The sequence below is a fragment of the Pipistrellus hanaki genome (assembly GCF_964339955.1).
Source record: "Pipistrellus hanaki genome assembly, chromosome: 14".
Lineage (NCBI taxonomy): Eukaryota > Metazoa > Chordata > Mammalia > Chiroptera > Vespertilionidae > Pipistrellus > Pipistrellus hanaki.
In genome coordinates this window covers 40,078,646-40,094,469 of record NC_140516.1, presented here as the reverse complement: position 1 = coordinate 40,094,469, position 15,824 = coordinate 40,078,646, and the positions used below count along the sequence as shown (strand labels likewise).

General features: G+C 46.7%; 1 protein-coding gene across 1 annotated transcript in view; it reads right to left on the bottom strand.

The window, feature by feature from the left end:
* The window catches only part of PDCD11 (programmed cell death 11), a 35,391-nt gene that overhangs the window by 6,087 nt on the left and 13,480 nt on the right, over positions 1-15,824 (bottom strand). The window contains exons 14-27 of the mRNA XM_084903826.1: positions 15,437-15,571; positions 14,703-14,897; positions 13,604-13,774; positions 12,434-12,653; positions 10,631-10,780; positions 10,272-10,387; positions 8,362-8,903; positions 7,405-7,467; positions 5,702-5,810; positions 4,295-4,384; positions 3,984-4,086; positions 3,373-3,550; positions 1,321-1,377; positions 331-453 (exon numbers count right to left, since the gene is read on the bottom strand). Coding sequence (XP_084759952.1) covers positions 331-453; positions 1,321-1,377; positions 3,373-3,550; positions 3,984-4,086; positions 4,295-4,384; positions 5,702-5,810; positions 7,405-7,467; positions 8,362-8,903; positions 10,272-10,387; positions 10,631-10,780; positions 12,434-12,653; positions 13,604-13,774; positions 14,703-14,897; positions 15,437-15,571 — 2,252 coding nt within the window. The remainder of the gene's footprint in view (positions 1-330; positions 454-1,320; positions 1,378-3,372; positions 3,551-3,983; positions 4,087-4,294; positions 4,385-5,701; positions 5,811-7,404; positions 7,468-8,361; positions 8,904-10,271; positions 10,388-10,630; positions 10,781-12,433; positions 12,654-13,603; positions 13,775-14,702; positions 14,898-15,436; positions 15,572-15,824) is intronic.

The window sequence follows — 15,824 nt, the reverse complement described above, 5'->3', positions numbered from 1 at the left end:
GGCTGGCAAGTTCTGTGGCTGAACGTTGACCTATAAGCCAGGAGGTCATAGTCAGGGCACATGACTGGGTTGTGGACCTGATCCCCAGTGTGGGGCGGGCACGGGGCAGCTGATCAATGATTCTCTCTCATTACTGATGTTTCTATCTCTCTCTCCCCCTTCCTCCTTCTCTGAAATCAATAAAAATATATTTTTAAAAAATAAATACGTAAATAGAATATCCTCCTTCATATTCCCTTCAGAGATGATGAGGAATGCAGTCGACTGAAGGCCAGAACAGGCCCGGGGAGGGCACTGGCCTGGCCACGCCCCAGGCTCCCCTTCACTCACCCAAGGAGCACGCCTTGCAGCTGCACAGACTTCACATAGCCCCTCAGGAGCTGCCCCTCCTGAATGTCCTGGATGGAGTTAATCTCGGGATCCGGTACTTTGCTTTTCGTCTCTGGGTTTGTCCTTAAGGAATAAAAGGCTTACAGACACATACCTCTAGTCCCCTTTTCTCTATCCTTCCCCCTCATCTGGGATACAAACTTTATATGTAAAAAGAATATGACTCTGGACCTGCCAGTAAGTCCAATGAGATATAGAGCAGTGATTTTCAGCCCCTTTCATCTCATGGCACACATAAACTAATTACTAAAATTCTGCAGCACACTAAAAATATGGTTTTTTGCTGATGTGAAAAAAAATAGGTATGATTTTGATCCATTCACAGTGGACAGCTATTTATTGTGTTGGCTACTGTCGTTTTTAAATTGACAATCTAAGGGAAAAGAGGCCAGTGCCCCTGACTGGTCAGGTATTGCATGTCTTAAAATTTCTTGCGGCACATCGATCGAAAATCACTGACACAGAGCACAGCCCTACTCTCTCCTGAAGTCCTGTTAGCCAGGGGCCCGTGGCTGTGAGCTGGCTGACACAGGGAGAGGCTGACCAAGCCTCAAACCTAAAGCCTGGGCCTTATCAACATCCATTTCTAATCACAGAGCAAGCTGACCTCAGGCCAATCCATTTCATGACACACTCCCTTCTACGTTGGAATCCTGGGGGCTAAGTCATCTCCCTCTCCAGGGCTACCATCCGGCGACCTTGATACCCCATGTGGATGTGTGAACCCTTCCCTGGCAAATGAGAGCCTAGCAAACAGGTTCTTCTAGCAATCTGAATGTGCTCGGCTTTTCTGGATAAGAACAGGGCAAGTTATCCAGGGGACGATCAGAGAAGAAAATGGGAAGCCCAAAGATCAGGCCAGATCCGGGGGGCCCTCTTCAGTGCTCTAAGTGGGTCTTCCTGCTCTTGTCCCAGAACACAGAAACCCACCTGGACGATCGCAGCGACAAAGTCAATACCTCGTCTGCGGCGGACAGGACGTAACACCTGGAATGAGAGCAAACGAGAAGGAATACTGACATCTGAGCATCTCAGGAGACAGCAGAGGGCCCCGGTGTCCTCTGCACAGGCTGACTAAACGGCAAGAGCGAGCAGACAGGAGGCCTGGGCCCTGTGCTTCCTTCTGTTGGAAACCTGCAGGGGGACTCCGGACAAGTTCTGTCCTTCTCTGAGCCTCAGAGTCTGTCAGGTAAAAAATAACACTGTCCCCTCTTCTTACCCAAAAAGGCGAGAGGAGAAAACAAGAGGAGACACACAAGCCCTCTAGCAGATGCAGTCTGAGAGTGAGTACTTAGGAGATGAGACCAGCCCTTTGTCAGGCCCTGGGAGTGTGTGACTCAGGGAAGAGATGGCAGCAACAGGAAACTGCGACCAGGGGATGACGGAGGACTATGCAGACTCAAGGCAGCCAGGCAGGAAGGTCGGAGCAGGGAGGCTTCCAGGAGGTAAGCAGGCTTTCCTCTTTGGTTGGGTTTCCAAACATATTTTATTTAAAAATAGCCAGTCTGGCTCAGTGGATAGAGCATCGGCTGTGGAATGAAGAGTCCCAGATTGGATTCCGGCCTGGGGCACTAACCTTGGATGCAGGCTCAGTCCCCGTGTGAGAGGCAACCAATCGATGTGCCTCTCACGTCAGTGTTTCTCTCTGTCTCTCCCCCTCCCTTCCACTCTCTCTAAAAATTAATGGAAACAGATGCTTGGGTGAGGATTAACAAAAAAACAAACAAAAAAGAAACATAAATGGCAATTAGTAGCCTGAAGTCACAAAGTATAGAATCTTAGCAGTAGAAAGGATCTCAGCAACAGCAGAGGCCAAATTTTCCTCGTGACAGGCGTCTGCCTTTTATAACAGCATCATAGGCCCTAAAGCAGGAACAGACCCGGAGGGATCGTCTCCCTTTAGGTAATTCATTTACTATCCACACTTGACAAATGGAGGAATTATAACTGAATGTTACTAAATAAATCCATTTAGCTTTGGCTATAAATAAACCTATTTAACATAAATATTTTGCTGAAGCTCACACCCCCATTTTGTAAGCCTTCAGAGACAGAAAGCAGAGATGATCGGGATTTCTCTCTGACTCCCTTTTGTCCTCCCAGGCCTTGGATATTTTTGTGCTGTTTAGCTCTGATCAATGGTTGAGAAGTTAGGCAGGGGCTGTTGGCTTGAGACGAGAAAGAGCAGCTGTATTTAGTGTAAATGGGGATATAAACTGACACAGTCCTTTTGAAGGGCACTTTGGCAAAATATATAACATCGTTTGACCAATTTTACTTCTAGGGATTTATTTCACAGATATACTTATACAAGGATTGAAAAATATGCAAAGATATTTACTTCAACAATATCATTCACCAGAAAAATTTTAAAATAAATTATGACAAAACACACATGACAGAATACTAAAAACATGTTAAAAATAAGAACAAGGTTGATTTGGACATATTAGCATGGGGGAAAAAAACATCCATGATAAGCTGCTATGAGCCGAAACCGGTTTGGCCTGCGGACTGAAAGGTCCCAGGTTCGATCCCATTCAAGGACATGTACCTTGGTACCTTGGTTTGCCAAAGTACCAGTAGGGGGGGTGCAAGAGGCAGCTGATTGATGATTCTCTCTCATCAATGTTTCTAACTCTCTATCCCTCTCTCTTCCTCTCTGTAAAAAAAATCAATATATTTTTTTTAAAAAGCTGCTATGAGAAAAAAAAGCAAGTTGAAAAACCGTACATAAATAAAATTTTATTATATAAAGGGAGATTATACCTATATGTGTGTTAAAGACTTGAAAGACAAAAACCAAAATACATAATGGTGAAAAGTTGCTAAGAAAAGAGAAGCCACATAAGTTTTCATTTTCTATTCAATTTTTTTTCTGGTCCATAATCATGTGTTACATCTATAATTAAAAAACAAAAACAAAAAAACGAACACCACAATCCCACAAACAGCTGAAGAGAGGAAGGAAGCGGAGCCTACCTGACAATCTTCTGGGGGGCGAAGTCTTCCAGGGGCGCCTCCGAGTAGGAGTCACTCAGGTGGAACACGCTGACTCTCCCGACCCTCCCGAAGGGGAAGGAGACGGTCAGCCCCCTGTGGGGGGTCACCTTCACCACGCGGCCCATGGCCACTTCCCCCTTCTCGAGCCTGTGAGGACCTGGAGGGAGAGCGAACCTGATTCAGGGAAGAGGAAATGAGCCAAGAGAGAAGGTGGAATGCTCACCAACCACCGGCTGGGGAGGAAGCTACCCAGACTTAGGGTTTTTAGACTGAAAGGACCAGATCATGAAGACCCAGATTAAAAAAAAAGACCCAGATTGCATGCCATGTAGTCAAGGATCCCAGGGCTAGGTAGTAGACAAGCCTTTCTGAGACCTAATAAAACCAACTGTGTAGGTAAAGGTGACTCAGACAGCAGTGGAGTAACACAGGCCAGAGAGTAAAACTCCAGGAAGATAGTTACAAGAAAGGACCAAGCACACTAAGCTTTCTGAGGACTCTAATACCAAGGCATCCTTCACCCTGGGCAGTAACAGAAGACCCCTTCCCACTCCCTCCCTTCCAGACCAGGGACCATTTCACCACCACACCTATGAGTGAGAGGCACAAGAAGGCCTTCGAGGAATCGGGACCAACCACGGTGGCCTTCAGGGCCTGGCCAATTTGGAACTTCTTATCTGGATGTTTCAGAACCTGGAAGGACAAGAAAACTCCTCTGATGTTTGAAGAAAGGTCTATCCTTTATCCGAATCACACAGCAGTTAAGTCTCCATAGCAAGTGTCCTCCAAACCAATCCTTGAATAGGTACCCAGTTCTTTGTACCTACTATGAACACACAGCAGACACTGAGCCAAGCTTAAGGAGCCGGAGGATCTCTCCGGGGATCTCGAGCACACTGACCTTAAAGCTAAGAGAAATGAGCAACATGGGAATTCTTCCCCGGATGTCTGGAGCAATCTCCACCTCAAGCCATTTCTTCATCACGTTGTACTGAGGAGGAAAAAAACAGGAGGGGAAATGGGATGAAACAAATACAAGCATTTCTTCTTTAACCTTCATTAAAACATCATCTCCTAAAATCACAGGGTTGAAAGGACTCTAATCCTACATCGTTCCAAAGGACAGAAATCCACTCCTACATCTCATTGCCCCTGCCCAACTTCCACTTCTCATCATAGCTCAGAGCCTGCGCCAGCCCTGCAGGATGTGCTTCCCTCCTGGTGCTCCGCAAGAAAGATCCTGGAGAGGCTCTCAAGCATCAGGAGCAACCCACCTGACCTCTGCAGCCTCCACGGAGCTCAGTTGAGCCCAGTGACTATTCAGCAACTTCGGGGACCAACGTCTTATTTCTAGACCAGTTTAGATCTTGATCTTTTACTATTTATACAGTCTTCTATCCTACACACACATCCCAATGTTCCAGTCAATCTAACAAAACATCTATAAGGCAGCCATTATGCACATGGCATGATAGTGATAAAACAAAGCCAGGCCCTGCCTTCAAGGAGATGATAGTCTACAGAGAATAAGTCACGTGAGTATGCAAATAACTAGAGCAGCAAACATCATAAAGGAAGTTACAATATGCTATGGGAATATTTACGAGAATCAGTAATAAGGGAGGGTTATCTGTGCTGGAGCCTGAAAGATTACAGGCAATAGGAATGGAGGCACTCCAGGTATAGAATACAAATAAAGATAAGAAGGGAAAAAGATAAGAGACTGGTACACCAGATTGGTAAGATCAGATTGTGAAGACCCTTACGGCATTTGGGGTTTATGAATGCCTATAACAGACAAAGAAAGGGATCAAACACCAGTGATATGCTTAGATAGATACTTATAGAAGAAGAATCTGGCAACAATGAAGGAGCTGTTCCTCAAGGTCAAGCCCAGTCTATCTTTCTCTCTGATATATCCCAACCAATATAATTCCCCCTTTTTTGAACTCCCGCTCCACTTGGGGTTAGAACATACAATCTGTCACTCAAATGCATCACATCTGCTTTACAAAAGGCCAGAATCTAAAGTCCAATATTGTATTCATTTTAAACCTTGCTCTATCATGTATTTTCCTTTCCATTTTGTATAATTAATCTACAAACATGTCAAACTGTTGTTTCATAAGCTGTAAATTTGGCTCCTTGATTAGACCAGAAAGTTCTCCAGGAGCAAGGCCTATCATCTCCCATGAACCACCACGGTAGCAAACACAGAAGCAAAGCCTAGTGCTAATGGCCCGTCTCCAGCTTCTCCGTTTCTTCTGAGAAAAGGATGGCATCACATTGCAAGGCATGCACTACTCACCTTCTTCAAGAAGCAAGTCACGGTCTGACCAGCCTGGTACTGTTTAATCTTCTCCAAAGGGCTGTCAGAGTGAGTGTTGAGAGCAGGGTGGCTATCCTTCTCCAGCACACTGTTTGCAGAAAGGCAATGGAAAGAGTAAACCAAACCCTGGTTTAAAAACACCTCCCCAACTGGCCATGGATAGATTATGTAGGATCACCCCAACTCGTAGACACCCTCCACACCCCCATTTCTCTCCTTACAGAGGACGGACGGTTCACAATACCTGCATGACAGCTAATCTTTTCCATTTCACTCACACAGGTGTGAACAAGCTATACAGTAGGTAACCCACGATAATCTTCATAATTTTAGGAAGCAAAAGTATTTTATTTCTTTCTTAATACTTTAGCTATTGCTTTATATTTAGCAGAACTGCTTCCACAAATAAGCTCTCACTGAATGTGACAACACTCCCATGTGTGAATGAGGCAGGGTAGATATTATTAAACTCATTTTATGCTACGGAAGCAGAAGGTGAAGTCAGGCTCTGACTCAAAAATCCAGGGTTTTGTCCCCTTGTCATTATCACTTTCTTGATTCTCTTTCTTCTCAGGAGAGCAACAGGAAGATGTGGTCTGAAAGTTATCAGTCCACAATTTACTTCAAAGGAATCGTAGAACACCCCAGCCAGTTTGGCTCAGTGGATAGAGCGTTGGCCTGTGGACTGAAAGGTCCCAGGCTTAATTCTGGCCAAGGGCACATGCCCAGGTTTCGAGCTCATTCCCCTGTGTGGGATTTGATCAATGATTCTCTCTCATCATTGTTTTTATCTCTCTCTCCCTCTCCCTTCCTCTCTGAAATCAATAAAAATGTGTGTAAAACCAGATATTAAATAAATAGGAATTATGTTCTCTACCAAATCTCAATGCTCTGTAAGTAAAGGACTTACTTTGAAATTTTAAGAGTGTTGTTAGCATTTGGAACTCAATTAGGAATATTTACCTATCTCAGATACAAGCCTTCTCAGAAATACTGCACTTCTATTCTGATCATTTCAGGACATGGACCAAACCTCACCCCTGAGAGTTACTTAAGAGTCCCTTCCACAATTACCCTAAGCACACAAGACTTCTAATGCGGATGGATCCCAGGGCTGACTCCGCAGAGCCATTCGCACAGCCATGAACTTAGCTTCATTCACTGATGGCCTATCGATTCTGAATGGCTGGGTTTTGGTTTGGTTTGGTTTTAATGGAGGAAGCAGAAGCAGACAGGCTCATGGATCAAACTGCTTAAGACCCTCTGAAAAAATTATCCCAGACAAACTGCATCCACCACTACATGGAACTATTATTACTTCTCCTCCACCTAGCTTCCCTCCCGGAACACCTCCTAGAATCCAGGCGCCAAACAGTAGTCTTCACTCAGGAAACAGATATTCTTGGCTAGGTGTTGTTTATTTAGAGAACTGGGTTGAGAGCAAAAATTATTTTTTTTTCGTTACATGCCTACAAACAGAACCACTATCAAGCCTTTAAATGATAACTAAGCCCTGAATACAGTTTTTACATTAATTTTCAAATTAACCCCACAAAATAGCTATCTGTGAGCCAAATATCCTTACTAGAGAATAAGTTAACTGGATAGAGAGGCAAAGTCAATCACATCACAATCAATCCTAGAACTCAGGCTCCTATTTCCATGCTACTGGCTCCCCTCACCTTGGCCGAACACTCAGCTCCGGGATGGTTCGGATAAATCTGGGATGACTTATTGGGAGAAACCTGGGAATACAAATAAGGTCAAGTCATTTCTCTTTTCTCTGTAACATCATACTCTGGAGATCAGTTTCTTCCTACTCCCCACCAAGCCACGCTTTAAAAACCACCTGTTCCACTGCCACACCACCCATCGGTGATGTGTTGGGCCTGCAGGGTCCCATTCCCATCCTTTGCAGTACATGTTAAGGAACTAGCTCATCTGATCTTTTAGGATTGTCATATGAAACCCTGAAAAGCGTTTTCCTTATAGATCATCTACTCCAACTCCTTCATTCTGAAAATTAGGAAATTAAGGTCTAGAGAGAATGAATGGCTTAGTAGAGATTCCACAGTTAGTTACTGAAATTACTATGCAAGTTATTGGCTAGAAGTTGAAGTCTTTTTTGCTGTCATTATTTTAGCAGGGATTTCTGCTAAAATAACATACTGTTACAAGATTTAAAGTAAGTGAGTATAGCTAAAGTACGCAGGGCGAGATGAATTATAATAACTGCTGATGTATCCTGAGCAGTAACGATGTTGTCAGGCAGCCTGCTGGGCACAATACGTACTAGCTGCTCTCTCAGTCTTCACAAGGTAGTCACTACCTTTACTCTCACTTTACAAATTAAGAAAATAAAACTCAGAGAGTGAAGGAACTACTTATCTCCTGGTCACACAATCTTAAATGGCAAGTCTGAAACTAGATCTGACTCTAGACCAATGCTCCCGACCACTATACCATTAAACTTTTTAAAAGGCATGTTAAAGGATTATTCAGTGAATGTTTTTGTTAACTGAAAAAATAAAATAAAATCTGATTCCTGTGCAACTTTTGGAAACCTGCCTCAGTTCCCATTCCTTCTCCCACAATTACAATCTTCCCCCAAAACCACTCATCCCCCGAAGCCTCCATACTTGGATGTCTTCACGTCTCGCCCTCCAATCACTCGGGCAGTGACCTTCTTCCCAACCTTCAGCTTGGCAGTAGGAGATGTGCCCTCTGGAACATCATCTAGAATGTGGGAGGCATGGATACAGCCAACGATGCCATTTTCCAGAGTCACAACCACATGGGTGGGCTTAATGGACTTGACAGTCCCTGTGACCATGTCCCCAATGGAGAGGGTGTGCTTCTTTTTTGTCCCAACAACCACTGACGGATCCCCTTCATCATCCTCATCAACCGTCTCCGAGTCCTTCCGGGTCTGTCTCATTGTCCTCTTAGCAGCTGGTCCCTCAACAGCCAAAAGAAGGCCAGTCACTCCGGGTTCCGTAGTCTTGAGAGTTAGGGAGACACCCTGTCCCACTTGCAACTTCTCCGAGTCAAAGCGGAAAGTGTCATTGAGATGAGAGGTCAGAGAGAAAGCTGCCAGGTGGCCAGTCTCCACCAATGAAGCAATGGCAAAGGACTCCTCCAAGTGCTGCACAATTGCTTGGTGTTCACTGCCTTTCTTCAGCTGGAAAACAGAGGAAACCCCCATTCCCATTTGTGACAGAGCACAGGACCGTTCATCACCCTCTGGGCTATCATACAGTGGGTGAGACTGGGAAAAGCCTGGAGTTACCTTCTGTTTTACCCTAGAACTACTGGAATCAGCCAGGTGACTTCTACTCTTCTCCAGCTTTAAGACACTGGCTCCTGACTCTTAGTTCTACAGCTCTCCTCCAATTTCCTTCTCTTTCACTCAACAAATAGAGTCACTCCTGAGAGCTTCCTATGTGCAAGCCATTCAGTCTATCTTGCCCCCAAATCCAAACTAGGCTCATGTCCAAACTGTGCATCCAAGTACACCAGCTTCCCTTGGATGGCAAAATGGAACAAGGACCTGCAAGAACACTTACTGAGGGATTAGTATTGTTTTCTCTTTCTCCTTGTCTCTCAAAGTCTCAAACTTACAAGCAACTAGAGGTTAAGGATTATACATATGTAATTCTCTGTATCATACCCTACGCAATTGGGTTTGCTTAAAACTTTAGACAATGACCAAATATATGTCACCAGAGAAAAATACTACTAATTTTGAGATTTTCCTTGAACTTATTCTTCTCTCACACAAAAGTTTCAGGAGAGGGTGTCAATGAGCAGCCTAGAGGTCAGAACTACCCACAGACATGTTTTGTTTGGGTCATATGATGTTTTTAAAACATGGTTTTCAATCTTTCCCACTCTTATTTAAAATAAAAATCCAAATTCTGCCTTCTCTTAAAAATCAGAGATAGCCTGGCTGGTGTGGCTCAGTGACTGAGCATCAACCTATGAGCCAGGAGGTCCAAGTTCGATTCTCAGTCAGGGCATATGCCCGGGTTGTGGGCTCGGTCCCCAGTTGGGGGGCATACAGGAGGAAAATGATCAACGATCCTCTCTCATCATTGATGAGTCTATCTCTCTCTCTCTTTTCTTCGTCTCTGAAATTAACAAAAATATTTGTATTTTTAAAAAATCAGAGACAGCAACACCAGACTCAGATATTCCCACCTGACAACCAAATGGAAACAAATGATCTCAGCCCCTCAGCAGGGTGCAGACTGTCAGCACTTACTGCTATCCCTCCCTATTACACACCCACCTGGCTCACTTCACTCATTTACTAACCTGCTTGGAACCTTAACACAGGTGACCGTAACATTTATCATTTGAACCCGAGTAAAAGTCTGAGCTATAAATAACTACACCAGGATGAGAGGTATAAACTGGGTAGGAATGACGCAGGTAAATCCACCCACCTCCAAGCATTTGTGTCAGAACCCCTGAGCAAAGTATGTGGGATTGTAGGGGTGTATGATGCCTTTAAAATCATGGAAATGGAAGTCATCAGCAAGCTTACCTTTTTAGCTTTCCTATTCACCAAATCCTGGCAAAGGGAAACGTGTACTTCCAACTTCAACATGTCAACATTCAAGATCACAACCTTCTTCTTCTGCCCAGATTCCACCTCCTGCCCTGCAGTGCAGAACCAAACACAACATGATCACCCCCCTGGAGCAGGGGGGAGGAAGACAGCATCTCTCCAAGAGCGCTGCTGTCCATTGTCCTGATTTGCATTCACACAAGATAGGCATAGCACAAGTTTCTACTGGATCAGCTCATCTACCCTATGTAGTTGGAAATTCTGAGTCCAGGAGAGGAAGCCAGGGGCAAAGGGTTTTCCCCATCAACCGTGGTGGGCAAAACCGAAGCACTCACCTGCCCGATGATATTGGCTGGCTCTCAGGACCAGACCAGGCACTGGGCCCTCACTGAACACCACAGAGCCGTCTTCCAACACCTTTTGCACCTCTAGGTCAAGGATCATCCCTGGGGTCATCTCAGCCAGCGTCTGGATCAACACAGAGTCTACCAGAGACCCAGAGGAAACAGAAATCAGCAAGCAAAAACATTCTTACTGTTCTTTTCCTTCAGAAATCTGCTACTATATAGAGCACATATGTCAAACACAAGGCCCGCGGGCCAAATCCAGCCCGCCAGGCCTTGCAATGTGGCCCGCACCGCGCTGTCATCACTGCACTCCGCTGTCAGTTTATGACATTGTCAGTTTATGACTGTTCAGTAAACCATTCGGCCCGCGATTTAGGCTGGATTTTAGATTCTGGCCCCTTCTCTGATTGAGTTCGACACCCCTAATATAGAGGGACAGTGGAGCGCTGGAACCACAGTGAAGGTAAAATTACTTTTAGTGAAATTGTCTCATACCCATGGAAAGTCCTATCATGAGGGAAATATCTTTGCCTCTTGCTAATCCTACCTGGCCATGGTTCATGAGTACAGCCAGCAAATGCCAGTAACACATGCTTTCCGAATTTTCATTCTTTCTGTTTAGTATCACCCTCTCAAGCTTCTTATTCCTGAATCCCAAAAAGGTTTCCAACAATCTTACACAATGGCTCAAAGCTTAGGAGGGTCAGAATAATAACCCCTCACAAAGTGTTCTAGCAGGTCCCTTTCCAATTTATCATCCACTATATATCCTGTATAATAAAGAGCTAATATGCAAACTATTATCACACCATCACACTGTAAAAGCTCAGACACTCAAAACGGGGGAGAAAGAAATTGGGACCAGCCAGGCTGCAGCTCAGGAGAGGAACAGGATGCATGCCCTGTGGTCCCAAGCACCAGCAGCTACACCTATGGCCCGGTCCGGGAGGGACAAGCTATCCACCCCATGGTCCCGCAGTCCCAGGCGCCAGCAGCTGTGCCTGCAGCCTGGGAGAGGGGAAAGCCACCTTCCCCGTGGTCCTGGGCACCAGCGGCTGGGGCTGTGGCCTGGAAGAGGGACAAGCTGCATGCCCCAGGGTCCCCATGTCCTGCACCCAGCAGCTGCACCTGTGCTTGTGACCTGGTAGAGGGACAAGCTACCTGCCCCACAATCCCGGACAAAGCTAACACAGGTGAAGACGGCCCGGGATCTGGGTGCCTGCGGCCGGCCAGAGGAGGGGATCCTGGGTCCCAGGTGGGGCAGAGGCAGTTAGGGGTGATCAGGCAGACAGGCAGGTAAGTGGTTAGGAGCCAGTGGCCCCAGATTGCCAGAGGCAGTCAGTCGGACATCCCCCGACAGATCCCAGATTGGAGAGGGTGCAGGCTGGGCTGAGGGACCCCCACCCCAATGCAGAGGCCTCTACTTTATTGAATAAAGGAGCAAAAAGTGAAGAGGTGGATGGATTCGCAATAAATGCAAACCTGAGGCCACAGAACTAAGGGAAATTTTAGCTCTGGCCTGGGCAGGAACACAGCGGGACTTTTGGAATGCTAGTAATGATCTTTATCTGAAGTTGGGTGGTGGTTAAACAGGGGTGTTCATTTTATAAACATTTACTGAGCTGTACCCTAAAGGATTTGTGCACTTTATGTCATACGCCCGTTTTGAAAAGTTGACCAAAATTTTTTTCAGAGTATCTGGAAAGCCCAACTACCCAGGAAACAGAAGGGTATAAGTTAGAACACATGCTCCCCACCCCTAACCCTCATCCTCTGCCCTCCTGCTCCCACCTCGGTTGCTCATGAGGCTGCGCACACCCTGCCGCTCCTCCAGGCACTGGCTCAGGAGGAGGAGGCTGGTGGTAGCCCGGTCCCCCAGAGTGCAGTCCGACAGCCGCAGCGACAGCAGCATCCGCTGCTTCTCCTCGTCCACGTTGGTCACCTTTGCAACCACCGTCTGCCCCTCGACAAAGTGATCACTTGTGGTGGTCACAAATTTGTCACTCATGATCTAAAAGGAATAAGCAGAAATTTAAAAAAGGAAATCTCTATAAAGACAACATAGTTAATGTGCCCAGAAAGGAGTTTGAGAGGTGGGAGGGCACACAGGTCCCAGGAAGTTGCCCCAGCCCTCTCCGAGTGCAGCCCCACTGCCCTTCCATAAAAATAGGAGAGGCCCAGGCTGCCCAGCACAGCCTCCCAGAGGACAGCCAGCCAGGAAGACACATCAGGGGCAAGCCAGGCTGTCCATGTCTCTAACTTCCAATGACAGCCCTCCTCCCTTTACTATGTATGTTTCTGGGGTCCTCCCCTCTGCTCCCATTTTTTAAACTATTCTGGCAGGAGATGGAAATGTGATTTTCCCAGACAAAATACCAGGAAGACAAATCTATGGAAGGGAAGAAATATTTACGAATTATCTGTGGCAGGAATGAACTACAAGCTATATGCTCCCCACTGTGTTACACTGACTCTGCTAAGACTCCTCCCCTTTGGCTCAGTTTATTCAGCAGGCCTGAAGGGGTTCAACCATGGGGTCCCTAGGATTTTTTTTTTTTTTTCCAGTTTGAAAAGTTTAATATTCAAAGACATAGTGGTTGGAGGGGGGAATAATTTCAAAGGTATTCTGGTACCATAACACCTCAAAAACCCCAGAAGTCTGTAACACCTGAACTAGGCTGCTCAGGAAAGTCGAAACAAGTTCAGTATCCTCACAATGGACACTGAAGTCTCAGGGCCTCAGCCCATCTACCCATTGCTCCGGTGTGAAGTGAAAGGTATCCCTTGCTCCAGGAGGACACAGCCGGGCAAGAGGAGCCTGGACTGAACCTCAGCCCCGCTCCCAGAGCCAAGCGCTTCCATGTCACGCCCAGAAAACCTTTCAAGGGATTGTCTTTTGCTCCTTCCCATCAACCCTCAGGTTCCAGGACCCTGTGCCCTTGCGCATGGAGTTGAACTTACAGCTTTGGGGGCCAGTCCACTAAGGCCTGAGGGGAACTGGACGAACACACCGTAGTCCTTGATGCTCTTCACAAAGCCAATGAGCAGCATCCCAGGATGGATTTCTGAGAAGGTCTTGGGATCCTGGCCTCCCTCTACTGTGGAGACCAAAGCTGGCTTCCTACAAAGGAGCTAGTGGCGCTTCATCAAGGAATATTCCAGAAAGGGCAGATGAAATATCTGTCTTTCCCACTCTTCTCCCCTACTAGCATGATGCTCTAAGTGTGCAGATCAGCAACAGCAACAGTAACAGCACCTGAAATTTGTTGGAAATGCAAATTCTTAAGCATCATCGCAGACCTATAAATCAGAAGCTCGGGGGGGGGGGGGGGGCCACAAGCTGTCTGCACAGGCCTTCCACATGATTCTGATGCCGTCAAGTTTGAGCATCCCTGTGTTTTTCTTCTCAATTCACCTCCAAAAACACTTCCATAAAACCAAACCAGTGAACAAGCCTACACTGTCCCTGTATTTCCCTGGTGGAAAGTAAGAGTGGGGTTAGAATCCTGCCATGACACTATTCTCCACAACCTCACACTAACCACCCGACCTCACCTCCTCTGCCTCTCTTCACCCCAAGCAGATTTTATGTTCAGGGAGAAAAGAGACAATGTTCTCCTTCAAAACACCTACGCCAAGATCAAAGGGAATATTCTGAGCCCCAAATCCCTTTGGGGAAGGGGAAAAAAGATGGACAGAAACTACCTTAATTAGTCCAACTCAAGGGGTGAGCAGTGAGTGCCCTGCCAAGGCCAATGCGCTATGGCTAATATCCCGCTGGGCCTGGCAGGCCACACAGCCCCTCCCCCACACCTGGACTCCCACTTACCCTGACCACCAGCACCTGCTGGCAGGATTCCAACCCCCCTTTACTTTCCACCAGGAAAAGTGCAGGCTTATTCACTGGTTTGGTTTTATGGAAGTATTTCTGTAGTCAAACGGCCTATTTTTTCCATGGAGTTTCTAGCTAAAAGCACAGCCCAACCCAGAGTTTTCCCCTGAGAGTCCCCATGTCCTCCCCCCAAACTTCCATGGCTCCCCAGATACCAGTAAAGGATACAACGTGTCTCTCACTCTGACTCAGACACAGGACTCTGTGAAGGGTGTCACCAGTCTGGAGCCAGTGATGTAACAGTGGGCCGTTGGCGACGTGGTCTGACAGATGAGACGTGGGAAGGAAAGCAGGAATGTTGTGGGGCAGGACAGTCACCTCCAGCCCATCTTTTGTCTTCTCCAAAACCTTCACATCCACCAGCTACCCAGGAAAGAGAAAAACAAAAAACCAGCACTTGTCTTGTGCACAGAGAGCAACCTCGTCTGGGCCAGACAGAGATCAGAGGCATCAGATTCCAGCACCAGGAATCATAGAAAGGTCAAGACCAGAGAAGCTGTCTCCCACACCCCACACCATCATCCCCAAAGCCCCAGCAGGCACGCACACACCAGGACCCATTTGTTCGATATCACTCCTCTCCCAACTCCCTCCATGGGGTCCCAGAGCAAAGACAGTCTTGCTGGATGGCCCTAGAGACCAGAGAGGAGAGAGGGCAGCAGTACACTGCCCAAAAGCCACACCATGACACAACTTTCCTTTCCTGAACAGCTTCCATTTGCTCTGATTCAAAGGAAAAAACATGAGGTTCTCCCACAAAAACCTCAATTTCCTCAAGCCCCAGGATCTTAGCTAGCTCCCTCAATCTTTCCTCTCCACCGGTTTCAGTACCCCATGTGTCAGTGGCACTCTGTACTTAGCAGCTGGAAACTAAAATGACTTGTCTGGAGAAGTCTGGGTACCTGCCCAACGTTAACGGCTTTTCTTTTCTTCTGACCGTGTCCCACGTGCTCTTTCTTTGGATCACTCAACAGCTTGAAGGACAAGAGCATCCTCTCTTTGGACGGCTCACAGTTCAGCACCACAACCTTCACCACCTGGTGAGAAACCACACCTGGTTGGCTAACTCCTCCCAGCAGGCCTGTCTGGACCTGGAGAGAGGCCCTCCACCAGCGCTGCAGAGTGCAGAGGCCTTGGGAGAGCCACCCAGATCCTAGATCAGAACACACTTAAAAGAGCTATACAGAATCCCCCCCACCCCTTTACCTCCACAACCCCGAGTCAGCTTTTGGGTAAAGAAGACATGAACAAATTTTTGGTACAACCACAAGTTCTAAAAAATCCTTTTTC